Genomic DNA, 27,484 nt, shown 5'->3' with positions numbered 1-27,484 from the left:
GCCCAATGTGGGGAGGCAAAGCCTTCCTCTTGAATGGGGCAGCAGATGGTATTCTTCGCCACTCCTGACAAAATAACGGCTGGAAGAAGCAGTGGGACTCCATCTGGGAGAGATCTTGTCTTCTGTGGCCAAGCAGTCAATGTGTTTGCAATCTTTACACTTTCTGTGGTGCTCTTTCAGAAGGGCAGATTGTAGAATGCTGGAAAATTCTGCCCAGGAACTGGGCAGAATTCATGCAACCCTGACAACCTGAAGGCGAAAGACGGCAGGGTGGAGTGGCGAGCATATGTTGAGAAAGCCACAGATTATTTCTTGGGAGAAATGAAAAGGTGGACGGATGTCAAGTTCTGATATTTGAAAATGTTGGTGGCCAAAGACTTTATTCCCCCTCCCAATCTGACCCACAAAATTAGGCCAGAAAATGTATTCCTGACTGTTTCCATGGCTCTTACTCAGCTACAAGTCATTTCCCCTTTCAGATTATTTCCAGTTTTAAGGCCCAATTTCCATTTGCTTTTTGATCTTCTGCTTTTAAGACATTCAGCCAATATCATCATCAGCCAAGTGCCAGGCTTTCTTTCAAGGCTTTGAATTTGTCATTTATCCATGATCTTCGCAGGTGGATTCTGTTTGTGACTGGCTGGTCCAAAGTAGACAGGGTATTTTTTTTTTCCAGGTGGAGCATAAGAAAAGGGATTTCTGGCAATAAAACTGAAAGTTTTAAGACACCTCTTGTAAATATCAGTGACTGGAGTAAAGGTCCCATGGAAAAGTAATAAGGTGAATGTAAATTTATTAATGAACAACAAATGATTTGATACAGAGTTGAACAAGACAGTTTCAGCATCAGCAATTATATGAAGCTCCCAAGAAAAATTTCTTTTTGAGTTTTATAATGTATTATTTTTTCCATGAAATATATATTTTTTAAATTCTCAGTTTAATTCTTCATCAGTAGTATTAATAAAACAAATTATTCTGGGTCTGATTTACCTGACATAAAATAATTATTAAATGTTCTTTGTATTTTCCTCCAAAATCCCTGACGGTTTTCTGTGTTAATTTTAAGCTTTCAAAGGGCAAGAATTATGAAATATTTGCCTTTGTAGTCCCACAGCTCATAACACAGCATGATTCAGCTGCAGGTATTTAACCCACACACATAGTTACCTTTGTCACTTTTCTGCTAGTTGTTGTGTAATGGGTTAGCCTTATCTATTAGTTTCTCCTTCATATAGCTCAAGGAGTCACGGAATACACGTTCTCATTGTTTCTAAATCAGACCTAAAGTTTTATTCTAAATGATGCAGATGAAGGGGCTTATTAAAGTGCCATTGTGAATTTAATCATGTATATGCTGCTAAAAATCATTTAATGGATGAACAACCCGGAAAAAAAGAACTCTCACCACCCACACACATCGTGATAAAATAGGGCAGCGTTTTGCACTTGCTTCAACAGCATCGCCTGAGAAAAAAATTTCTGGTTCCCATCTTTCCCCTCTCTTACTTAGAATTTCAACTTCATCACAGTCAGCTGCCGAATCGTTCAACAGAATGCCACTCTGCCTTTGTATTTCCAAAACTATGCTTCTCTATTGCGGACGGCACATCTTTATGGCAGCCACACGCTTGCAAAAGAATTAAATTCAGAATATTCATTTGGCCTCTTATTAGTTCCATAATACCATTAAAAAAGAAAGAAAGAAAGAAACTTCCTCGCCCTTGTTCTGCTACGCTGTTCCCATCGTAAGATGCTCCGTGGAAGGGAGCCGAGCGGTGGGCAGCGGCTGAGTCCCCGATAACGAGCGCCTCACATTTCCGTGGCATTCCCATTTGCTAGTGCGCTGCTGCGGCCGCACGCCTGATTGATATATGACTGCAATGGCACTTTTCCATTTGACATTCTCTCTCTCTCTCTCCCTCTCTCTCTCTCCCTCTCTCTCTCCCTCTCTCTCTCTCCCTGTGTCGCTTAAACAACAGTCCTAACTTTTGTGTGTTGCAAATATAAAAGGCAAGCCATGTGACAGAGGGACAGAAGAACAAAAGCATTTGGAAGTAACAGGACCTCTTTCTAGCTCTCAGAAAAGTCTGAGAAGAAAGGAGCCCTGCGTTCCCCTAAGGTAAGCAGGAAAACAAGCGCTGCCGGCTTGCCTAGGAAATCGCTTCTTTCCAAACCGAGCATTTCATCCTCCTCTCAGACAAAGAGACAACCTTTAAATACCACTTAAATTTGCATTACTTTAATTTGCATTAATCTGTAGCATGCTAGCATTGTGTTTCTTAAATGAACGGGTCTTTGAAGTCTGTGTCAGAGCAGGGAGCCTCCTAGAAAAGCTTGAAAATATCTTTTGGTTTGACTTAAAGAGATTTTTCTTTTCAAACTCTCTGCGTAGTTAGATGTAACTTTGTGATGGTTCTTATAGTTGACCCCGTGAAAGGGGGCTGCGAAGCAGCAACTCGCCAGCATGGATTCATGGAGCCCAGTATCTTCCCCAGCACCCTCATCCCACTTACAATGGGGGCACTATTAACGCAGGCAAGACTGCGAGTTTAAAAGCGCACTGTTTACTTTTATTACTACTTATGTATGCTGCTGATCTCCTGCCAGGGCTCTGCCGGAGTGCTCAGAATGACTTCAAACAATAGGCAACATTTATTTCTAGCTTTCTGTGTCAAGCTTTGCAGGAATCCTGCTCCCTTGCACTCTTCTTTCAGCGTGCAGGTCTTCGCTTCCATAGATGCATTCGGGAGCACCGGGAGGAGATGAGGATGGATTTACTGTATGATTTTGATTGGGCAAAAAGTCCGAGGAAATGCATGCTGTTTGCCTTGGACTTATTGCAGGGGGTTATTTTTAGTCATCAGCTCGTCCCTGCAGCATGATGTTCAAGGAGTGACCAGGAAAGGATGCTCCCACCAGCACAGAGACCAGGACCTGTAGGAATGACTCCTACCTGCGGAATATTCCGAGGTTTCTTTCAAACTTTGGAATACAAGTTCTCTCTTTAAATGAACAATTGAGCTGTAGGAGGCATGGGCATAACTCTTTCTTGGGGGACGGGAAGTTTGATTGTGTACAGAATGTTAATGACTCAGAACGCCCAGTAACTGAGGCTCATTGTAATAGACAAACCCAGATAAGCCTCCGTGAGAGGCAGACTCCCATCTTTACTGAGATTCAGGTGCAGGAAAGGAAGCTATTTGGCAAGATGGGAGTCCCTTGTACAGTTCTTTGTAACTCATTAATAACAGATATGGCTGCTGTGAAACATGTCTCTTTACATTTCTAATATTAATGTATTTTAATTACAAGGAGCTGGCATTGGCAAATTACCCCAACACATAAGATTAAATACCAGGTGCATTTGAAAACAGAGAGATGACTGAAATGCGGGGTTGCTGTGGGTGTCAACCAAATACAGCGGGGACTGCACAATGCTTCTCAACTGAGCGTTTAAACCAGATGCAAATATCTGCTCATTTTCTTCTCATCAGTCTTACTAATTCAAGGAAACTTTATGGTCCTGTTTGCCAGTTTTCATTGCAAATTGGTACACAGTTTATGCAAAACTTTTCTGATTTTCTCTGATAACCAGCCTAATAAGCATCGCTGAGTGAAAATCTGATATTTGAATAGGTTAATTTACAACTTTGGGGTATTCATTATTCAAGAAAGCCATAAAAGACACTATGGATTCCATTGCTGTACAATTTTATTGTAATTTTTTTTTTTAAAAAAACTGCGGTTAGCAAAGCATTTAGCTGAATCAAAACAATTTTCTTAAACTATTATTCAGATCATTACATGAGAGTATTTGAACACAAAATGCAATGTTTTGCATCATTTATTTTAAAATACATTTGGTTCAGGTAACGGGAGAACTGGCTGAGGCCTTCTTACGACTGTGTACCAAGCAGCTGACACCCACAGATGGAAGTGTGCCTGTGGAGTTTTCAATCTTAATTCGAGTTCCAATGACACTGTCAAGGGAAAAATAAATCATTTTTCAATACATTTAACAATTTCCAACTCATTTATTTTCCTGGGCCCTTGAAAAATGTGGTGAGTTTCTTGGAATTACAGCCACCAATGGTGGCCAGCAATCTTTACTCTATTTTAAGAACTCACAATTCAAGTACTATTATTCTCTGGTTAATTATTTATTTCATCAATTTTTAAATAAATATTTATTAAGCATTTTCTAGATGCCCAGTGCTATGCTAGTCCCGATGGATGCAAAGGTGAATGAGACATTGTCCCATACTCTAATTCTCAGTCCATATGCCATCTCTAGTTAGATTTTGAAACTGAAATGGGCATTGCCAATGGGTAAAGCAGGCAATAACTTTCCTGTTATAAAGAATTATTTAAAACAGCTACTGGTTTCTAGATTTACTTGAAATGATTCTCAGTCATCAGTGGGTTTTCTTTCCATTTATGATTAAGGGATTCCCCTTTGGCCTTTTTCACCAGATCCTGGGTACACGTCATTTGCACAGCTAACACAGCTAGATCTTTCCAGCCTGGGTAGAAGAATCCCGGAAAAAGACAGTAGTTTATCCTTTCTCTGCTCTCCTGAGCACCCTGTGGAAAGGACCATATGCTGTCTCTATTGGGGATGGGTGTGAGTCGCCTACTCAGTAGCTAACATCAGGGCCACTTGATGAATCATCGAATTAGAAACATGCATATGGAGGAAGATGCAGTCACTATCCCTCACCACTTACTTGTCCCACCCCCAGTATCAAAACCAATGACCTCTGGGCCTGGCCTGAATTCAAGAGGCCCCTGGGAAGAAGCTGTTGGAAACTCTTCCCCAAACCCAGGTCTCCATCATAGCCACACAGTGTTGCTTTCAAATAACCCAGTATGGTGTTTTATCACGTGTTTAGGTTACTGGGGGGGAAAAAAACCCCTGAAAACAGCATCACCAGGGTCCTTGACTTGGTCCTTATCAGCAGATAATCCCCCATGGTTGGATTGAAATGCCTCTGACTCCCTGGGGTGCCTGACTCACCCTAGCCAGCCCTCAGCTTCTTGGCCAGCGGCCTTCGAGCCCATCCTCACCTCTTCCCATGACGGCCAGTGACTGCTTCTTTGCCCAGGCCCTCTTCACTAGGCCAGCAGCCAGTGGGAGCAGAGGGGATGGGAAGGCAGGTGGACAGACTGTGAAGTGCTAAGGCAGAGCCGGGAAGCAGGGCTGTGAGAGAGGGTGGGTGAGCTCCAGGGCCTGGGTTGCTGTGGCCTGCCCTGGCTGTGATCAGCTGTCATTTCCTCTTCGTGTATGACACTGTGGAACATATTAAAATTTCTCTGGGATGGTATGTTTGGAATTCCTCTGATGCCCCACCTCACCAACTTACCCGGACAATAAAAGCAAGGTTGTAAGCCTTTGAACAGCTGGCTGGCTATATTTTTCCCTTCTTTCTTTCGCATAATCTAATTCAGAAAAGAATCCAGCTAGACTGGCAGTGCCATGTCTGGGTACTTGTTTCCTGCAAGTCCTTCCTCCTCCACCTCCTCCCGCCAGTCCTGGAATCTTCCTGGGTGGCATGTGGCTTTTCTTTTCTTTTGCTCACCACTGCTCCCAGCCCGCCCCCTTTTCCCTTCGCCTGAGCTCCTTCCATTGTCAGCTGGCTCTTTGCTCTGCCTGTTTTCCAGACAGCTTGGGTCCTGTTCCATCCGGGGAGAACAGCCCATGAGATCTCCCCATCTCCATAGTATTCCCAGGATGTCATTCTTGGCACCAGCTCTGCCGGGCCGATAGGATTGGGGGGCTTTCTGTAGTCCTGAGCCTGAATCCACTCACAGAGAGGAGCAGCCACATGGCTTAGCTGCCCTTTGGGCTGCCGAGAGCGGGGCTGGAGTGACCGGGTTGGCAGGAACGAGCATACCATCACAGTGACCCGAACATCTCCGGCAAAGGCCTTGGGGTGGGAGCGCTATGGGAATGCCCGGATGCACTTCGGCCTACATTAAGAGAAATGTGGTTATTCTCTGTTTCGGGGGAGAGACAAGTGGCTTGAAACAAAGCTCTCTGGATCCTTGGCCCCTGCCCTGCCCCCTCTCCCGGTCTGTCCTTCCCACATCCCTCCCTCCCCAAACAGAAAGAAAGAGAGACGGGACTTCTAATTTGGCCAGCACAGACCCAAATGTCTTTATGAAACCCATTTGGTGAAAGAAAGAGGGGAGAAATATATTCTGGGTTGATCCGAACTAAAAAATGCATGGGGCTTTGGAGATGGGGCAGGATTTTTTCTTTCTTTCTTTTTTTCTTTTTTTCTTTCTTTCTTTCTGTCTCTTAACAGCAGAACAACAGTTTCGTTGATGAGTTGCAAATGGAAGGAAGTGGACCTCTTAATTAGAGATTCCCATTTAAGAGCCTCAATGTAAACCTCCCTGTGACATCCTTAAAAGATGCTGCTAATGTCCCTGGGACCAAAAGGTATTAAAGAGCAAGCTACCAGGCGGCTTCCTATTCCTTTTCTTATTCTGGGGGCTTTGGTCGTCTTTTTCAAATTAGCTAAAATTCATTAAAGGACCCAAAAGGAAAAATTTAAAGCGGCTGAATTAAAATGAGTCTTTCCCTGTTAGCCTGACAAGAAGAAAAAAAAAGAAAGGAAGAAAGAAAGGGAAAGAAAGAGAAGAAAGAACCAATTCCCCTACACTACCACTTCTTGGGTTTTAATATGAATTATTCCGTACAAGTCCCTAGGCTAGAGGATCTATTTAAAGACGCCTGGCAGCATGAAGGGAGAGGGTAAAAATACAACCACTCTTTTGTCCATCAAAGGTTTTCTTTGGGAGGACATTAAGAGCATTCCTGTTTTCTTGTCTGCCCCTGCCAGTGGCAATGTTCCAGCTGGTAGTACCCACTCCTCGCCCATCAGGTCAGCAATCATGAACTTCCGTGTTTAATTTCAGGAGAAAACAAAGGGTGGGAAATCCTTCCAAAACCCCTATGTGTGTGCAGCAGGGCAGGGGAGGCTGGAACTGGAATCAGTACTCACTTGGCTGTGCAGGTTGCATGCTGCAAATTCACACACCCACACAGTTGAGTTGTTGAGGAAGATTGTGCCGATGGCATTATTTCTGATGCCAGCTTCCCTTGCATCTGCAAAGCTTTTTTCTTGTGTCTCCGGCAGTCATTTGCTTGTCACCATTCATGTGCACTGTCCCCTTCATCAGAGGTTCTCAGAGCCTGATGGTCAAGGATATGTCACTAGAGTCATACCCCCAGACCCATTTTCAACAGTAAGAACGTGAAACCCTGGATGGGGTTTGCAATCTGAAACAACTACTTTCTTGTTAGGAAGAGTGCTGACTCAGTAAATTCAAAGAATGGGTAACTTCAGTTGGCGACATATCCCCAGTGCTCATAATCAGGAATTCATCCAGTTGGGGTCCATTTCACCCTCATGGCAAAATCTGGCCATAAACATTGACTAGTAGCTTTAAACTGGGTATAAGATTTGCAATAGATAACATTTTTGTCTTTTCTTTTTTTTTTTTTTCCACAAAAGCTAAGAATTTTTCAGACGATTTGCTCTCTTCCAAGGCCTGGCTCAATCCCAACTTTTTCTTTTAAGCTATGATCCAACCAATTGCAGTATCCTTTAAAAATGAAAGGGCAACAGGTTAAGACATTCAAGAAAGTTGATGAGCTGTCAGAAAATGCTCAAGGGTGGCCTTTCTACAGTGCCACAAACCAACAACAGCCCTAAACGTGGAGTCCTCTTCCATCCTTTCATCAGTAGGGAATACAAATAGGGAGAGAGGAGGTCAGGGGAGAAGTAACAAAAGAGAAGTAAGAAGGATTATTTTTGATGTTCAAAATCTGCTGCTGCCCTTTCAATATTTTCAAATATCACAATTTCAGAAAGGGAAGGATCCCTTTATTTCACCCACTCTCCCTCCCAGGAAGGCGTTTGAAGTTGCTGTCTTTACCTGAAAAGGAGGTCAACTCCTCAAGTGAAAAAACATCCCCTATCTTCAACTCGAAGTAAAATGGAGGTACACACATTTGTACCTAATTATGTGGGTACAAATATAATTTGTATCCACAAACTATAATGGATGTAAAGAATCAAAGAAATCCAATCCTTAATCAAAGTCCAATTTTTCTTTAAAACTTGAGAGGATATTTTAGGACTCGTTACATTGCTGTGATTTCACTGCCCCCCCACCAAATTATGAAAAATTACTCCTTTTCAGAATTTAAGTTTTTCTTTTGAGGTGTGGAATCCAAAGGCAGCAGAATAGTATTGTTACAGGGAAGCTGGCAGTCAAAAGACATAGACATAGCTGCAGCATGCATGGTTTAAGCAAATCAAGACAAGCAGAAAACCACCACCCCAACAAGTTCAGGGTTATCAGCAATATAGGGACATGTATTTTTATGTGATTTTTACGAGAACCTTGCCCCTTTGACATATGTCTGAGTCTAGGAGCATTCTGGATTGCAACGGGATTGAATTCAGTATTCAAATCCCACCATTGGGCAGAAAAGGCAAATTGAATGGGGAATGGAAAGACTGAGTTGCTCCCATTGTTTATGCCCCATTCCTAACTAAGGGCTCTACAGCTGTTAGGTGAGATCACTACCCACCATTCCAAAGTGTTGTTGCGGGTGAGGAGGTTCAAACGCAGCTTTGGAAACACTTTGCTGCACTCTTTGAAGAAAAGCCAACATGCTCATTTGGCTCTAGGGTAAAAGGGAGCCTGTACCCTGAGCTAACATTGGTCACCTCTCTTCTCCTGAGGCCATACCACAGCCAGCAGTACAGCAGCAGAACAAGTGTTTAGTTATTTCAGCACAAGTGTCCCCAGAACACCTGGTACCTTTTCTTTTCCACAGGGAGAATGTACATTCATGCATTTTGGCAAGACTGAGTCCTCTGAGTTGGGTGTCTCGGAACTCTCCTATTTTCTTTCTAAAGAGTCTTATGTAAGGTGAGCAGTAGAGTGTGTCTCGTTCCTCATACAAAATCCCCTTCCTGGGAGGGAGTGGGTGAAATGAAGGGATCCTTCCCTGACTGAAATTGTGCTATTTGAAAAAATTGAAAGGGCAGTGGCAGATTTTGAACTTCAAAATGAATCCTTCCTCCTCCTCCTCCTCTTTTGTTACTTCTCCCATGATCTGCTCTCTCCCTACTTTAATTCCCCATTGAAGAAAGGATAGAAGAGGACTCCGTGTTTAGGGCTACTGTTGATTTGAGGCACTATAGAAAGGCCACCCCTAAGCATTTTCTGACAGCTCATCCCCATCTCAGTCACAGCTTTCAGCTGGGCAGCTGGATTTACAGAAATGAATCCCTGGAGGAAAAGACTTCAACAGAAAAGTACCTCCTGACACTTGGGTAACCTGACCTGGTCATTTCCAATTTATGCAAGGTTTGTATTCTAAAAGTCAATTAGTTATGTCAACTGTTAAAAACTCAGAATGAGTCTTTCCATTCTTCAGAATGACTCTTTTCTGAGTATCTGTGGGCCATAGAAGCCCACAGATCCAAGTGCCATACCCAGTGGTCAACTCTTTTAGACTTAAGTCCCAGCCCAGGGCTTCTAGAATGTACCTCCCCTAGCAGAGAAGCTCTGTAGTAGATACTTTACCAAGCACAGGGCTTTGCTCTCGACCCCAAGACTACTGATTTTACTTGCAGAGAAGACAACTTTTCTAATCAATCTTTCTCTTCTATCCTGAACCAGAGTATCAGAGATTGTCCCATTAGGGCACGAGAATCTGTGGCTCAAGCTCAGTTAAGAAATAAGGGTCTTTCAAAAGAAAGGTGCAAGAGGGTGGAACTCAGCCTATATTGTCATTATCAAATGCAAGAAGTCTAATCCTAGCGTGATTTATTATTATTAGTCTTTCTTCTCTCCCCGTTTATGCTTTGGTGGATACCGGACAGAAACCCCACAAATTTTAAGACAGTTTTATGAGAAATAGTAACTGGTTAAATATTCTCACTACTTCAAATTATTATTATTATTATTATTATTACTGTTAACTTTTGTTTTTTGAGACGGGGTCTCACTCTGATGCCCAGGCTGGATCACAGCTCACTGTAGGCTCAACCACCCATGCTCAGGTGATCCTCCCACCTCAACCTCCCAAGTAGCTGGGATGACAAGCGTGTACCACCATGTCTGGCTAGTATTTTTTTATTATTTTTGTAGAGATGAAGTCTCCCTATGTTACCCAGGATGATCTCGAACTCCTGGGCTTAAGTGATCCTCCCAACAATGCCTTCTAAAGTGCTGGGATTACAGGCATGAGCCGCTGCACCCGGCCCACTTCCTATGATTAACAGGATATTATTAATTTAGAAACTATTTGGTACATTGCAAGTACTCAGTCAAATGGTTATTAATGGCTGTTTTTATTTCAGGCCACTAATATAGCTTCATCAAGGGGCAAATACTTATAGCTTGGGCTTCAGTGTTGGATGAGACACCACCTTAGAACTTCTTTGCAATCATTAACTCCTTAAGTAAGAAGGGAACTCTTTTTGTAGGATTGCTTTGGGGAATATGTAGCCCCAAGGCAGGGGCTGTACTCTGAGAAGCTTGGGTAGAGTTGGAGACTGTTAGAAATGGATAGACACATAAAAGCATTTAGACCAATCTGTTCATTTTGCAGATGAGGAAATTGAGTCCTAGAAAAGGCAAGTGACTTGTTCAAGATCACACAGCCAATGATGGGAGGGTAGGACTCACGGCTTGAGGATCAGTTTCAGAATGCAGTGAAATTGTTATCCCATGTTTCTTTCAAATCGGTATAGGGACACGGAACACTAACAACATAGGCGAGCAATGGGTCTAGGGAGGAAAAGATGAAAGCTGTAGGTAAGTGGGAGTTTGGATAACAATGAGATGTTTTTCTGGAGTTCCTGACAATGCCTGAAAAAAAAAAAATCAGGATTTTAAGCTTCAGTCAGACTCAAGGTCGAGTCCTCCCACTCTAGTCCCTCCTCAGACAGTAAAACTATTCAAGCCAAGGACATACATATAGGTGGGGGCATTTGACAGTTGGCTCATCTCCCCACCCTCCAAATTATTTATATTTCTAGTCCTTCAGTTTAGCACTCCTATTTACCCCAGGGTTGTAATTCATTGCCTCTTTCCCTGGCCATATTCCTCCATCCTTTTTGTTTCTCCCATCTCTTTTCTTCCTCCATCACCCCCACTGCTGAGCTTGGCTACACTTGGCTAGTAGTGCAAGTTGGGAGAACACAGAGTCCTATCACAGACTGGAGGACTATTATTTAATCACAAGAATGTTGTCTTCTTTCTCCTAAGGTAGCACTCTGGGGACAGTCATTGCTGTCTTTATTCCCTCACCCCCCACCACCCCTGCACTGGATTAGACACATGAAATGTGCCTATCTCTGAGATGAAAGGAGTAAGAACTGCTTCCTCCCCACTGACCTTGTGCCTGCCCATCCTTGGAGATACCTGGAGTTGGCAGGCTGGAGGCCTAGCAGCGTTTGCAGTCAGTGCCGCTGCCTCTGGGTCAGCCCAGGCTTGGATCCTTGGCTGCTACTGATGTGCTGCCAGATAGGAATATTAAAAACCATTCATTGAACGCACAGGATGCTTTATAAAATCCAACATGCTGTTTACAGTTTATAAATTAACTGCCTTGGGAAGAGGCATTTGACTTATTCTCCAAGGCATCTAGTTGACTAGATCCAATTGGAATCCTTTGAGTTCCTGGGAAGGGGCTACTTAACACTTCACACTTTCTGAATTAGACCTAGAGTTTCTTGCTTTTCTGATCCTAGTACTGTATGAAGTTTTATCTAGGGTTATCTAGCAAGCTTTCTTCCACTTATAAATCTTTGATGTTTTTGCAATTTCTTTGATAGAGGCTTTATGTTCTACCATCTTCACTTTATTTATGCTTCATACCATAATTTTTAAAAAAATTACAATAAATATCAAGTAATTCTGGCTGATATACTGACTCCATTCCAAGGTCATTATATTTTATTTGCTTAACTTGGTCTTCTTAGAAATGATCTAATGAATATTGGATACAAATTAGATGTTCAGAGAGTTTATCAATGTGTCTAAAAAATCATCCAGGAAAACAACAGGCCAAGACTCTTTGCCTGCAGAGTCAGTGAGCTAGAAGAGGGATCGAGGATAGGAACTGTATTTTTCTCCTGACCCTATCTCTTATCTGCTAGAGCAAAAGGAGACACACAGTAGGTGCTCAATAAATACATGTTAAAAAATATTTGTTGAAAGAAGCCACAGAAGGGAATATCAGTATACATTAGTATTGAAAACAGCCTAGGGGGAAATATGGATACTGAAGCACCACCCTCCTGTGCCTGGCAAGCAAGGCAAGAATAAGGCCATTCTTGGCACATGCCACTTGTCTTAGCCTATTGCTGAGATAACTTGCGTGAAACCAGCACTTTACCCTCTGCCAGCCAGAAGGTCAGCCCAAGAGTGAGCTGATCTGTGGGCACAACACCATCTCTCACCCAGGAGGCTGGGCCCTCTGTAAGCTCTGCTATATTATTTCGCTGAGGATGACAGGTGGGGAAATCTGGGCACCAGTTGTTCTTTTCCACTGGTATCATTTGGAAGGTAGCTCCAAAGTCGGGCACGCCAGCCTACGTGCCTCTCCTGCCGGCAGCGGCTCCACATTGGAGCTATTAGAATGTGGGCTCTGTACGTCGGCCAAGTCCATGTCTCAGAGACTGTATCCAGAGCATAGCATGGCCACAGGGCTACTGAGTTCAGCAAGAGAGTCATTCTCTTGTTCAATCCATTATTGCCTGGGCCAAGGTTCTAAGTCTTCGTAGGCAGCATTTGATTTTATGACACATGTCTTAAAAAATTAAGGCAAACTGGAATTAATTTAGTTTTGAGAAAACAACAGAAGCTGCTACAAGGCAGAGATAATCCTAGGCTGCCAGAAAGTGGTGATCTCAGTGGTGTACATTTTCTTAATTCCTGATTTTCCTCTTTGTGAGGTCTTCCTCCCACTCCCATACTTTGCACATTCTCACCTATGCACACCCTGAGCAACACAATGTTGACAACTTGACTTAGCATTGCTCTTTTCTTCAGCTTTATTTTTATTTCTTCTTCAATACAACAGTGTTGGTTCATTCAATTTGAACACTTAAGGCAAAAAAAAAAGAAAGAAAAAAAAATGCCAGGTTATGTTTTCAGAATCTTACCTTTTTGTTTTGAGGGTTCTGTGAGTTTTGTGGCATATTTACATTGTTGCTTACATTCTTATCTCAGAATTTAAGATAAAAACTGGACAACAACTATCACGTTTTCTGAGTGTGTTGAAATGAAAAATCTATTTCTTAGAATTAATGGTAAAGCAACATTTCCTGTCAATCTTTTATTCTTTAATATTACTTCTGGGTTCAGCTCACCATCTCTAAAGAGAAAGCCAGATGATCAAGTTACATTGTATGTGACATTAACTATCTCTTTATCTGTGTAAATGTCATAATATCTGCTTGCAAAGTGTTTTATTCATTTTTAGGAAAAAATTTTAAACTGTGCTTGCAATTCAGGATGGTGCTACTAGGTGGCAGTAATGTACAAGAACGATGCGGTCGCCCTGGAAGAGTATTTGACTAAGAGACTAGCATGCCTTCCCGTAATTATAAGAAATAAAAATATAATATTTTTAAAATACTCAAACTGGCACAAACAGTAAACATCCATTAACTTAGTTACCAGATTTAAGCTGAGCTTTTAAAAGAGAAAGCTTTATTTTTTAATGAAATTTTAAATAAAGTATACATTCACAAGCTCAAAAATCTAAAAATACAAAAAGATATACAGTGAAAAGTCTTTCTCTCATGCCTGTCCCTCAACTACCACAGGTAACTAATTTTGTTAGTTTCTTGGGTATCCTTTCAGAGCTTTGCTATACAAATATGTGTTTTTATCTCTCCCCATTTTAACACAAATCAATACATAGAGTTTCTGCATCCTTCCGTATATAGTTGGTTAGTATATTGTTGTGTGAATATTTTAGAATATAATTAACCAGTCCCCTATTAATGGATATTTCATGCTGTTTCCAATTTTATGCTATTTCAGCCATGTGCTCATGTGATTTCACATGTAGGATAATTCACAGAAGTGGAATTGCTGGGTCTAAATTATATACATTTGCATTTTTAAAAGGTATTGCCAAATTGGCCTCTACAGAGTTTGGACCAATTTATACTGAACTTTCTCCAAAATGGGCTTGTTTTCCCACAGCCTTGCCAATAGGGTGCATGATCAGACTTCGGAATCTTTGTAAATCTGATTGGTTGAACGATGTATTTCAAAGTACTTTAATTTTCATTCTCTTAAATGAGACTTTTATTCTCTTAAATTCTCTTCTATCTTTAAGGGCCCTTTATATTTTCTTTTTCTGTGGAGAAAGTGGAAATGCCAATAAATACAACGATGCATACACATATGTAGGGTTTTGTTATTGATGTAGCTTGTTTTTGCCATCATGCTGTACATGATGTTCTTTAATTTGCTTTGCTCATTTAACCATACCTCCTGGCCATGGCTCTGAAGAGAAGTTGCTGGCAGTGCAGAAGTGGGGCCAGGACTGGAATGTCTGCTTCTCTCTTCATCCTTTTGCCATTGACTCCTGGGAGAAATATCTGTAGACTGAAGCAGTGAAATCTAATCAATTCTCTTTCTGACGCTAATTAAGGCTTCAAAGAGACAGATAACCACTTGGGATAATTTAGTCACACTGAAACCTGGGAAATGGTCAGTAATATTTCATCCTCTGAACGTGGACTCCAAGAAAGTTCTGGCTCCTTGAGTTGTCGTCTTGGTAATTTTCAGGGTAACGTGTATAGGAAAACCTAGATTATGCGGTTGAAAAGAAAACAAACATGCTCTTCTGCATCCTTTGCAGATTTGAAACTTTGGGCACAGGTTTGATTTATTTCAATGAGATGTTGCTATTAGCATGCACATAAAGTGGTGCAAAGTTGTGCTGGAATATGTTCTCGTCAACTTTGGGCTCACCGTCTGCGTATGGAGATGATAGTAACTGAATCCATAGTTATCAAGTGGTGGCATTTTAGAACACGAAGGGACAGCAGATGCCATCTCTGTCAACTCCTTCCCTCTACAGATGAGGAAACTTGGGCTAGAGGAGGTTGAATGACTTGTGTAAGGCTTCCCCAGCTAATTAATGGCAGTGCCAGGACTCAAGTCCAGGTGGGTCCCCTCATTACTGGTCCTTGCCCTTCCTGCAATTTATAGGACTTCCCTGAGGCACATGTGCTGAGGCTTTGCTATTGCCAGGGATTCTGTGCTCTGAAACAGCCCTATCTCACACACCCCTTTCCAGTTAGGATCCCCTACCTCACACTTCCAAGACAGCTAATTGAGGCTAAATGGGTCTGACGCCGTTCTATTAGTGCAAAATAAATTGGCTTATGCCAACTTGAACTCCTAATCTTGATTTTATCAACACTTTGCCCTGTTTATTCAGACTGTTCATGAGTAGAAAGTTAAGGAAAATGTTGCCTATGAACAAAATGATCAAACTTTTATCTGAAATACCTTTGAAAAATTTCCCGAAGCTTTAATTATCATGTTCCTTTTGTTTTGGATGTAATATCAGGCCCTCCCAATTTTCCTAAATGTTTGAAAATATTTTTGATACTTTCTGTCTTCTGTTGTGATTAAAAGAAAGAAAGCACCAGTGTTGGCTATGCCTGGGGAGTTAGTGAGGTAATCTGGAGAGATCTCTGGACCCCGGTCCTTTGTCCAAGAGGTATGGTCAAAAGAACAAAGCAAATTTCAGAAAAACCGGCATAATATGATCTTATTTTAATGGTAAGTCTGCTCCAACAACTGCTTTCTTTTTCGAATTATACCATGTGCCCAGGCTACAAAGGCTCTGCAGAAATGTGACTCTGTTGGCAAATACACGCGTGATACCTTAACTGTGCTGGAGGCCAGTTAGCATAATGTGTATTTCAGATGCAGTTTGTCATCAGTGCTGGGTGCTATGGGGCTTAAAGCAAAAACAGGATGAGCCTAGGGCACAGAAGTGGAAAATTAGGTGGGTGGGTGAGCATGGACTTGGAAATGGAAAATGTGCTTCCCTGTGGGACATGGCTTGTGTTTATTAGTGCTGACCTGTCTCCTCTCTAGCCCTGTAAGCTGACGCTGACACCAAAGCTTGCTGAGAAACTGAATAGACCCTCCCGCCCCCACCAACCAAGGACAAAGATGAGACCACCCAATTCGGTTACGTTGTTGCCAGAACAACATGTTTAATCTTTAACATGGGTTCAAACTATTCTTGCCCCTAGGAACATGGACTTCAGCAATTAAAGTCAACATGTGCTTCCATTAAACCATCGTGTCCACCTCCAAATGGTTATAAATACGTAGCATAAGCTATGGGAGTTGGGGTGGAATGGATGACAACCTTTGCTAATGACACTCTAGAAACCAATATTCTTCTCTCAAAATAACATGGAAAAATTCTACTTAATACCTCCTGGGTTCCATTAGTGGTTCCGGGTAAATAATTCTGGGGAAAATAATTTCTGTTTTCATTCCAGCTGTGCAGCAGATACTGTGATGATGGATTGCAAGTGCAAAGAGTAAGACAAAACTCCAGCACATAAAGGACAATGACAACCAGAAAGCTTCAGCCCGATCCTGCCCTTTCCTTGAACGGGACTGGATCCTAGGAGGTGAAGCCATTTCCAATTTTTTGTCCTCTGCCTCCCTCTGCTGCTCTTCTAGAGAAGTTTTTCCTTACAACAATGAGAAAACATGTACTAGCTGCATCCTTTTCTATGCTCTCCCTGCTGGTGATAATGGGAGATACAGACAGTAAAACGGACAGCTCGTTCATAATGGACTCGGACCCTCGACGCTGCATGAGGCACCACTATGTGGATTCTATCAGTCACCCATTGTACAAGTGTAGCTCAAAGGTAAGACTAAGGTCTCTGTGAGGAGAGCATTTCCCTCAGAAACAGGCGAGAAGCCATATTTCTTTGTCAGGGGATGGAGAACTATGATCATAGCCCAAACTTAAGTGATGTGGCAGGCCCACAGGGCTTGTGGGAGAATGAGGCTTTTAGAATTCCCCCCCGTGCTTTGCACTGTTATCAGTAAAAGTACCTAATCAATCATGTGCACAGCCATCCAGTGGGACAGGTGTCCTTTGCCCCTGGCTGTGACATTTATGAGTGGTAGTGTGCTTTTCCAAAAAAGAAAAATGGAGTTTACAAGTTATCATAACTCTCTAGCTCCATCATCAATAAAGAGGAAGAGAATGCAAAGAATGTGATTGAGCAGCGGAACATACTTCTTGGAGGGCTCTTTAAAGAGATTCTTGGTGAAATAACTGGCTTTGTGGTCTGAGCCTTTCTTCAGGTGCTACATTTCTGTTAAAATGATTTCAAAAGATAAGGTGGCAATATGATAATTTATCATTTTTACATTGCTTATCCCAATCTTTCTCGTTTGGAGAAGGATGCATGTTTCTTGCAGAGGCAATCCGTGCCTCAGTGGTGTGCAAAGGAATATCATGCTTAAAAGGTCACCAAGAGTGGCCAGCTATGTGGACCACCCAGAAGGGAGGCACATTGTAGGGTGGAACATACGAGATCTCATGACTGTCACTGCCCCTAAACAGGCACATGAACGAAATTCGTCCACACTTGGTAAATAATAATTTGTTTAGCCCAATCTCAGAGATTTTTACATTTAGTTTTGAGAAGAAAATCACTTAACCTAATGCTAGATGACGAGTTAGTGGGTGCAGTGCACCAGCATGGCACATGTATACATGTGTAACTAACCTGCACATTGCGCACATGTTCCATAAAACTTAAAGTATAATAATAAAAAAAAAGAAAAAAAACACTTAAACATTCTCGTATGGCAAGTATTTTTTGAAATTACCAGTATAATTAAGAATTTTTTATAGTATCAATCACTAGAATTAAGACCATATAAGCCAATCCCTCCACTCTCCATTCAAAAACATTATGACTTTTGTATGCCTTGAAAATTTCCATTAATTTCTCTGATTATAGCTCAGTGATGATGATTCATTTTAGTTTAGGAGGATCAGAATTCGAGTTAAATCATTTTAACCATTATATTAATAAGATCTATGACTATGGGAAAAAATAGAGATTTTCCACTTAATAAAAACTTTCTGGCTCTTATTTGTGCTTGTAGAACCAAAAAAAAAATGGGGTAAATAGATGAACATAAAGTTTTGCAGGGCTACAATTCCTTCTTAGGAAAGGAAAACTAAAACAAATTGAGAAAAAACATGAGAAGTGCTTTTACAAGTGTGATTGCTCAGAAATTGTGGGCCCACGTAAGGTTGACCGCAGCAATTATTAGCTTCTCCTTCCCTCCCCCTTCAGAAACAGACGGCATGAATATTTAGTGATTTTATTCCATGGATAATTTCTTTCTGTATTGAGTTGTCCTCCATAATCGTGATTCTTTTTTAAAAAAAAGGAATTAAAATTATTTCAAAGAAAGTGTCACTATGATGATAGAAAGGAACAAAGAAATAGGAGCATCTATAAAAACTGGAAAACAATCTGGAAAGATTGGACGAAATGATGGAGGAGTACTTTGGCAACAATCACATTAATCTAGCGAAGGTCAAAGAAGAGACATGATGAACTCAAACTGAAGAAATTCACATGTGAATTCTGAGCATGAGTCTTAGAAACAGACTTTAGTGTACTGTTATTCACCTTTGTTTCTTCCAGAATGCCATGGCAAATAACAGCGCAAAATTGTGATAGCAGGAGAAATGTTTGTAATTTCTTGGGAACAATCTGTTTTCAAACATCCCAAACTATCCCAAATATAGCAATAGTTTTATGTAAATGGTGCTTGCAATTATAAACCTTTCTTCCCTGGCCATAAAATATGCCTGGCAAAATCTCAACTACCCAGACCTTTTCTAGGTTAGATTTTTCTCTATGTATCCAGGAGCAAAACTGTTTTCATTTGGAAATGTTCTATAATTCTTAACTCTTACATTCTCAGGCTGATCTTTTCTCTAATGGGTCTTACTTAATGAAATTGTTTGCCTTTAGAGACTTGGATAAAACATTTAGCCTACGTCTAGAAAAGAGGCAACAACAATCTACCCTAGCTTCTTTTTACAAAGAAAAGACTAGGATAGATTTTTTTTGTCTCTATAAAAATTATCCCTTGACATCATGTTCAAGGGTTATTATTTACTAAACATGTGCCTACTGTTTGCCTGCCAATTGTTAATGCTTTCTGACTCACATTTATCCATTATCTGGCCTCGTAAAGACAAGAGAGGGAGAATGTGACCCAGGCTCGGGGAAGGGAGTGTACCTGCTTGAACACCTAATGTGTCAGGCACCTCATACTGTATATTCTAATCATTGCCAAGAAACCTGTGATGGCAGGCATTATTATTCCCATTATCCTGGTAAGGAAAACTGAAGCCCAAAATAATTAGATTGCTTGATATCATATAGCCAGGGAGTGGCAAAGTCTGCCTCACAGCATTCATCTTCCCAGTACTTGGATCTTCATACTGGAGGAACACAAGTAGAATGTAGGAGCCATCACATAGAAGTTCAGGCTCTACTTCTGATCTGCTGACAGTAATAATTTATACTCAGCAATGTTTCTAGAAAAAATAAATAATCGCGAAAGCCTTTCTGGGAGCTTTCAATGAGACTGTTCATCCCAGCCCTGAACTTGCAGCTGGCCAGTCCTAGGTCCCTGCTGCCCATCTCCTAGCAATTCGGGAAAGGACTGAGAGGGAGTCAGGCGGAAAAGACTGGCCACAGTGGCCCACCAAAGAGGACAGTGTGGCCACAGATTAGGATGTGCCTGATAGTTCTAAGTGGTGGCACCTCCTGGGATTGGGTACAAAAGATCCTGGGAGTAGCAGGTTCATTTATAATCTTCATGGGAGACTAAGTTTCTCTAAAATTTGGAGTAAAGGCTGTAGAGCAAACAGGCAAAAGACCAGTTGATAGTGGAAACAGACTGCCTGGTGGAATCTCTATGAGAACTGAGGCATGCCAGGTTTGAAGTGAGAGAGAACTGGTTTCCAATTCCAGCTCCATGGCTTGCCGAATGAGTGACTTTGAGGAAGTTCAGTAACTTCCTTCTTTGTGCCTCAGTTTCTTCCCATGCAAAATAGAGCTGTCTACCTGAGGGTATGGGTATGGGTGTTGGTGATTTGTAACGCATCCAGCGGTGTCCAGCACATAATAGCCATTTAATAGATGATATTATGATCTTGATGATAAAGTTATAAACTAAGCAGGTGTTTAGACTCAATTTTCTATTTCAGTCACAACTGAGATCTCAGTAACTGCTGGGATCTCCTATGGCCTTAAAAGATTAGGAAAATGAACCTTATTGTAGTTCTTGTTAAGCACAGGGTGGGGCAGAAGAGCAAAGTAAATGTAAGCCACTGTGCTGGGTGCTAACAGGGAGGATAAAAGTAAAAGAGAAACAGCCCCGATGTCTGTCTAACCTTCCTTCCCAGATGAATGGAGGAAGGAGGGGCTGGAGGGGGATGAGTTTTGGACTTGGGCCAGGGAGGGGATTTCAGGAATGGAGGGTGGGAAAGCAAACTGGCAGGGGAGACCTGGAAAGTCTCAGTTGGGTGAGGAGTGGGGGATGCTGGCCCCAGGCCAGGGCATGGAACCAGGGCATGATTGTCTGAACTGGCAAGGGCCACAGGACCAGGTGGGGAACCGGAAGAGCAACAACAAAGGATAACGAGGAAGAGGTTTGGGAGACAAAACCTAGGAAAAGAGGACCTGGTATGCTAAGGGCTGAGTCCTAACAGCTTCCTAACAGGACCCACAAGCCATCTTCTACTGCTACCCACCAAGCTCATGGTGTGATAGGAGAAATGAAGGGAGTCAGGAATATTGTGTTTATAATACAATAGACTACTTGAGAGATATAATTTGATTTTTTTAAAAGGAAGAAATTTATACCGAGTGCCTACCATGTCCAGGTGCTGTGGAAGGTGCTGGAGACTCTAAAGTGGAAAGAAAGAAAAAAGAGACAATTTTTTTGCCTCCATAATGCTTACAAGAAAATGGGGAGAGAGGGAGGAGAAGTGTTCTGTGCACAAAGATCAGTTTGTATCCGTTTGATTCATGACCTGAGTGAAGAGATCAGTCTCTAGTTGGAGTGAGCTGAGTTCCCATCCACCCTTTCAAAGCCCCCACCATCTGTCTGCTGCTTTGTTCCCTGGTTGCAATTTTCTTGGTGCCCTCAGCCTAGCACAGATCTTTTGGAGGTTGACCTGGGTCCCTGAAGATGAGCGGAGTTATTGAGGCTGCCTGTTGGGAAAGAATGGGAGAAGAAGCATGGGTGAATCTTGTTCCTGAGGATATAGGGGATGCTTCAAGAGGTGCCATGGAAATAAGGGTGCATAGTGTTCACTGCTGCGAAAAAGGCAAAATATGTTTCCACTCTGTTGGAGTAAAATCGCAAAAATGCTCTTCTAGGATGGGACAGCTGGGTCTTTATTCCGATGCTAATGGTGACATCTGGTCAGTCAAGGCTCTTGGAAGATTCAGCTCTGCATAAGCTTGGGGATGGTGAAGCTAATGTCCCAAGAAGCTCAAAAGAAAAGTTAGACTTGTATGTCTATGGATATGGTCAGGGGTTTCTGAGGCAAATCAATGTAGATAAGGAAGTGTGTGAGTTGGCATATGCTTCAGGAAAACATGGTATCAGGAGGCAGGTATTATACTGGTTTAGGTCAGGGGTTTGGTTTCAGATAGACCTTGGTTTGATTCCAGCTCTGCATTTTACCACCTATGTGAGTTTGGGCAAGTTACTGGAACTCTCTAAAGCTTGAGTTTCCTTATCTGTCCTAATAGTATAGATCATAACAGTACTTTCTTGTAGGGTTGTTGTAAGGATGAAATAACTCACATTGTAAGTGCTCAATAAATGTTCTTATTAGCGAAATGATGGTTATCTAGTGATTCATCTAGAGCAGAGCCCTCAAACTTGAATGGGTCCAGAGGCCTGCTACTCAAAGTGTGGGCATCAGCCCAATAGGACTGACATCAACTGAAATCTGATGGGAAATGCAGAATCTCAGGCTCTAGGCCAGAACTACTTAATCAGAACTTGTCTTTTAACAAGATCCTAGATGATTCACACGCACATTCGTCTGAGAAGCTCTGATCCGGAAGAGATCAGGAGATGTTCAAGTGCTGAAACACAAGTAAGGCATGGCAGAAGCTAAAATGTGAAGTATTGAGAGTAAACCAGGAGAGCAGATGGTTATTCCTTCCATCCCTTAAGGATCTTATCTTTCAAACTTCTGCTTTACCACCTCAACACACAAAACAGAGATAGATTTCCTTCTAGGAGTGTGTGTGTGTGTGTGTGTGAGTGTGTGTGTGTGTGTTGAGAACATCAAGGGTCCAATAATTGCTTCATAGTCTTTTCTTCTAGGAAAGAGCATTTGAATTTGGCTACAGAGAATAGATAGGTGGGATTTTATTAGGCAGAGCAAGGTGGAAAGGACATATTTGGGAGACAGAAGACATAAGCAAAGGCAAGAGGCAGGAGAATTCAGGGCACTTTCTTGGACTCCTAAGTAGTTCAGTTTGATTGGAGTAGGGAGTGGGTAGTAGAGTGATGAGAACAGTTGTAAGTAAGACTGGAAACACACGTGAAACCTGGGTCATGAAGGGCCTTGACTCCTCTTCAAGATTTTGGATTTTATTCTGAACTACTGAAGGCACTTATTGTACATGTCTGTGCATTCTTCTTGCACAAACAGTCCAGCTCCCGAGGAAGAGGAGCCCAGCCCATTGGAGGTGGCCCCACGTCCTTCAGTGCCTGGGGTTCTTGTCCTTCAGAGTGGGCTGGGGGTGGTGCTGGACATCCTGAAAACTTTTAGTGAGATTGCAATCAGATGAGCTCATTTACAAATGGCCCTACGCTGTTGACTTGGTCATTTTATGGACAGTGCTAATGGCCCAGTCAGTTAGGCCTACATTTGGTTCACCTGTATATACATCACTTGGATATTATGTCCCATATCATTGTTGGCTCTTCTGAGTTAAGTTTGTTGGCACAGATTTACTTTGTCCACCCAGACTGAAACTGCACCTCTGAAGACTCCATCACGGAAGGTGACTCTGTGAATAACTGCTTAATCAACCTAATAGATGATCTAGATGAGAGATTAGCAAATTTAACACTACTCCAAGGTGACGTATCAAGCAGCTCTTCCCGCATACAGGGAGATGGGGGGAGAACAGACTAAGGAAGATCTTGGACTCTCTCTCTCGTTAGAGAAGTGGGGGTGGGAATTAGGGACTAGCCTGTGTACTACTGACCTATGGCATAATCTCTCAAAACCCATTTCAGAGCCAGGCACAGTGGTGCATGCCTGTAGTCCCGGCTACACAGGAGGCTGAGGCAGGAGGATCCCTTGAGCCCAGGAGTTTAAGGCTGTAGTGTGCGATGATCATGCCTGTGAATAACCACTGCACTGCAGCCTGGACAACATAGCAAGACTCTGTCTCTAAAAACAAAACAAAACAAAAAAACAAAACCATTTCTGATAGTTTACTTTGCCTGTCAAAATGAAGAGCAGGTAGGATAGAATCAAAAGCTTTAAAAAAATCAAAACAACTTACAGCTGCTATTTTCTCTCTGCCTCTGTGATCATTCAGAGAAAATAAATTCACTGGTCTAGTCCAACTTATTCTTCCCTAAGCCCTGCTGTTTTTTTTCTAGTATCTCGTATTGCCTTGGTGGTTGCTAAGTGATTGTTGGATTTAGCCCCAGCATATTCTCAGATAACTATGCCAATAATCTGTAATTACCAGAATTCATCTTTTCTCCCTTTTGGAAAGATGGACTGGCTATTTTTTCTTGTAAACATTGGGTGTTTAGTTCTGCCCTACAGGATGATGTCAGAGATAATAGCTGGTGAGTCTTTAATAATAACTGCTAATTCCTACAATATTGTAAGGTAAACGTCAAAAGGTTTCATACATATATATGTATCTTTTAATCTTTCATTTGAACAGTTTCACTTTTTGTGATCTTGCTGTTGGTTCTGGAATTATAGGACAAATTTTTCTTTTCTTCTCTTTTCTTTTCTTTTTGAGACAGGGCCTTGCTCTGTCACTCACGCTGGAGTACAGTGGCTTGATCATAGCTTCCTGCAGCCTCTAATTCCTGGGTTCAAGTGATCCTCCTGTCTCAGCCTCCAAAGTAGCTGGGACTACAGGTGCACATCACCACGCCTGGCTAACTTTTTATTTTTTTTTGTAGAGACACGATCTTGCTATGTTGCCCAGGCTGGTCTCAAACTCCTGGGGTCAAGTGATCCTCCTGCCTCAGACTCCAAAGTGTTGGGATTATAGGCATGAGACAATACACCTGGCCCAGGGGATTTTTTTCTCCATCACTTAACATGAAATTCACCAAGCAAAACCTCTTAAATAACCACAGACCAATAATCTCAGATTCTCCACTCCCCTCCCCACCTTGATATTAGGATTATGCAGCTTAATGAGTCAAGCTGCTCCACCCTACCCACCCATGACTCCCACTCTCAGGATACCGGGATTTATGTATGGGATACATAAATGATCCTTTTGTCCATTCCGTTAAGCTGTATGCAAATTGTGTGTGTGCTTATGTACATTTTTCTGGGGATAACTTTGGTAGTTTTCATCAGATTCTTAAAGGTGTCTGTTTGCTAAAGCCAGATTAAGAGCTACTATAAAGAACACATAGCCTCCGTTATTCCAGCCCAATCTTTGGAAACAGAGATTATCAGAATGGGTACATCCTAATATTTGCCCCAAATGACTCTGAAGATGCGGATGCAATTACACAAATCCCAGGCTCCTTCAACATATAAATCCAGAAGTGTGATTTCAGGGCCCCAGACATGCCCTGTCTCTACTTCATTCTCTTGTCCCAAATTGCAGCACCCAGAATATTTCTTCCTGAGCATTACTCAGGCTATCCTATTTTCTTCTTCAGAAACCATATTCCTGTTCTTTAGCTATTTCCTGCACAAATCAATTTCTTTTTTTTTTTTGGTAGTCATTATTTACTTCTTGGTTTCAATTTGGATTGACTTTCTGCATTTTGCTACTGGTAGAATTGCAATGCACTGGGCCAGTGGTAGACCACTACCTGTCAGGAGAAATTTCTTTTGTTCGTTGGTTTTTACTCGCACATCACAGTGATGGGCGTCATTCAGTGGTTCTAAACCCTCAGTACACTTAGAAATCACCTAAGAAGCTTTGAAAACCACGAAAGCCTGGGCCCTATCCCCAAGGATTTTAATTCAATCTATCTGAATGAGGCCTGGGTGTTGACTTAAAAAAAAAATGCAACATGCATTGAGCCACTGGTCTAATCTAGCAGGAATTGGCAAGGAGTGTGAGGGTCTTTCAAAAGATGCTGTTTTACCTGGCTAAGGTTGTGGCATGCCCACAGAGTAACCACCTCCTCTTCATTCCCCAGATGGTGCTCCTGGCCAGGTGCGAGGGGCACTGCAGCCAGGCGTCGCGCTCCGAGCCTTTGGTGTCGTTCAGCACTGTCCTCAAGCAACCCTTCCGTTCTTCCTGTCACTGCTGCCGGCCCCAGACTTCCAAGCTGAAGGCGCTGCGGCTGCGATGCTCAGGGGGCATGCGACTCACTGCCACCTACCGGTACATCCTCTCCTGTCACTGCGAGGAATGCAATTCCTGAGGCCCGCTGCTGTGTGTGGCTTCTGGATGGGACAACTGTAGAGGCAGTTCGACTAGCCAGGGAAAGACTGGCAAGAAAAGAGTTAAGGCAAAAAAGGATGCAACAATTCTCCCGGGACTCTGCATATTCTAGTAATAAAGATTCTACATGCTTGTTGACAGAGAGAGATACTCTGGGAATTTCTTTGCAGTTCCCATCTCCTTTCTCTGGTACAATTTCTTTTGGTTCATTTTCAGATTCAGGCATTTTCCCCCTTGGCTCTCAATGCTGTTTGGGTTTCCAACAATCCAGCATTAGTGGGAAAATGTGGGCCCTCATACACAAGCGTGTCAGGCTGTCAGTGTTTGGTGCATGTTGGGGAAGAATTTACTTTGGAGAGTAGAAAAGCCCAGCTCTTCCTGGGACATCTTCTGTTATTGTTGATGTTTCTTTTTACCTTGTCATTTTGGTCTAAGGTTGCCATTGCTGCTAAAGGTTACCGATTTCAAATTCCAGATACCAAGCATGTGGATATGTTTAGCTAGGTTTACTCACAGTCAGCGAGCTTACATTAAAATAACTAACAAACAGATTCTTTTATGTGATGCTGGAACTCTTGACAGCTATAATTATTATTCAGAAATGACTTTTTGGAAGTAAAAGCAGCATAAAGAATTTGTCACAGGAAGGCTGTCTCAGATAAATTATGGTAAAATTTTGTAAGGGAGCAGACTTTTAAAGACTTGCACAAATAAGGATCCTGCACTGACTCTGGAAAAGGCATATATGTACTAGTGGCATGGAGAATGCACCATACTCATGCATGCAAATTAGACAACCAAGTATGAATCTATTTGTGGGTGTGCTATAGCTTTAGCCGTGTCGCGGGCATCATTCTCTAATATCCACTTGTCCATGTGAAACGTGTTGCCAAAATGGTGGCCTGGCTTGTCTTCTGAACGTTTGGTTCAAATGTGTTTTGGTCCTGGAGGCTCAAATTTTGAGTTATTCCCACGTTTTGAAATAAAAAGAGAGTATCTTCAAAATTTCGACTGTTTAAGTATTTTTTTCCTACTTGATATCCTACTATTGTGTGGACTAGAACATACATGTAGCTAGTACTTGAGCATCTCCTATGATATGATAAAAGAGTCAAAAGAAAAAAAGAGAGAGAAATGGGGTTCAAGAATGCATGGTGGGAACTTTTTTTGAAATCAATATACCAAGGTGTTGAGGGCTTATTAAATTTGACTCTGAGTTTTAGATTTTAGCCCATTGAATAAACACAAAATCTAATGCATTTTGGCTTCCTTGGAAGCTATGGAATGAAACAGAGGAGTCCCCTCTTTTTTAAGTTCTTCACTTTTCTCAGAAGAAAATAAATATCCATAAGTGAAGTTGGAAGAACCAGCAGAAGGACAAATAGTTAACAATATTTGTGTGCCATTGACTGTCCAGTGCTCAGGATCGAATGATATTACTGGGCATTACAAGAATACTCATGATGTTAGCACAGTGCTATGTCCATCTTAGGCATCTCAGTACAAATCCAGACTTGGCAATTCAGTTTCCAGGGCAACCCTGTTCTGGTTAACTAGAGATGATATTAACTCCCCCACTGTTAGTACAGTCAACCTGTGAATTACTTTTCCAGTAGAGATAATGGTTTTGAACACTCTTTGGCACAGCTTTCACACATTCTTAAGAAAGCCAGCAGGGTTATACTTGT

General features: G+C 42.0%; 1 protein-coding gene across 1 annotated transcript; it reads left to right on the top strand.

Moving 5' to 3' along the window:
* The first annotated feature begins 1,756 nt into the window (after window positions 1–1,756).
* Window positions 1,757–26,801, top strand: NDP (norrin cystine knot growth factor NDP). The gene is made up of 3 exons (XM_054471649.2): window positions 1,757–2,122; window positions 16,590–16,970; window positions 25,549–26,801. The coding sequence occupies exons 2-3, from the start codon at window positions 16,797–16,799 to the stop codon at window positions 25,774–25,776; spliced, it is 402 nt and encodes a 133-aa protein (XP_054327624.1). The 5' UTR covers window positions 1,757–2,122; window positions 16,590–16,796; the 3' UTR covers window positions 25,777–26,801.
* The last annotated feature ends 683 nt before the right edge of the window (window positions 26,802–27,484 follow it).

Source organism: Pongo pygmaeus, chromosome X, assembly GCF_028885625.2.
Source record: "Pongo pygmaeus isolate AG05252 chromosome X, NHGRI_mPonPyg2-v2.0_pri, whole genome shotgun sequence".
Lineage (NCBI taxonomy): Eukaryota > Metazoa > Chordata > Mammalia > Primates > Hominidae > Pongo > Pongo pygmaeus.
The sequence above is the reverse complement of the archived record's forward strand: the minus strand, read 5'-3'. Positions and strand labels throughout refer to the sequence as shown.

Bases quoted from the DNA above. Each gene is read 5' to 3' on its own strand.
- NDP (XM_054471649.2), top strand. From the start codon at position 16,797: ATGAGAAAACATGTACTAGCTGCATCCTTTTCTATGCTCTCCCTGCTG. The intron at 16,971-25,548 runs GTAAGACTAAGG...TTCATTCCCCAG, and splicing joins TGTACAAGTGTAGCTCAAAG to ATGGTGCTCCTGGCCAGGTG.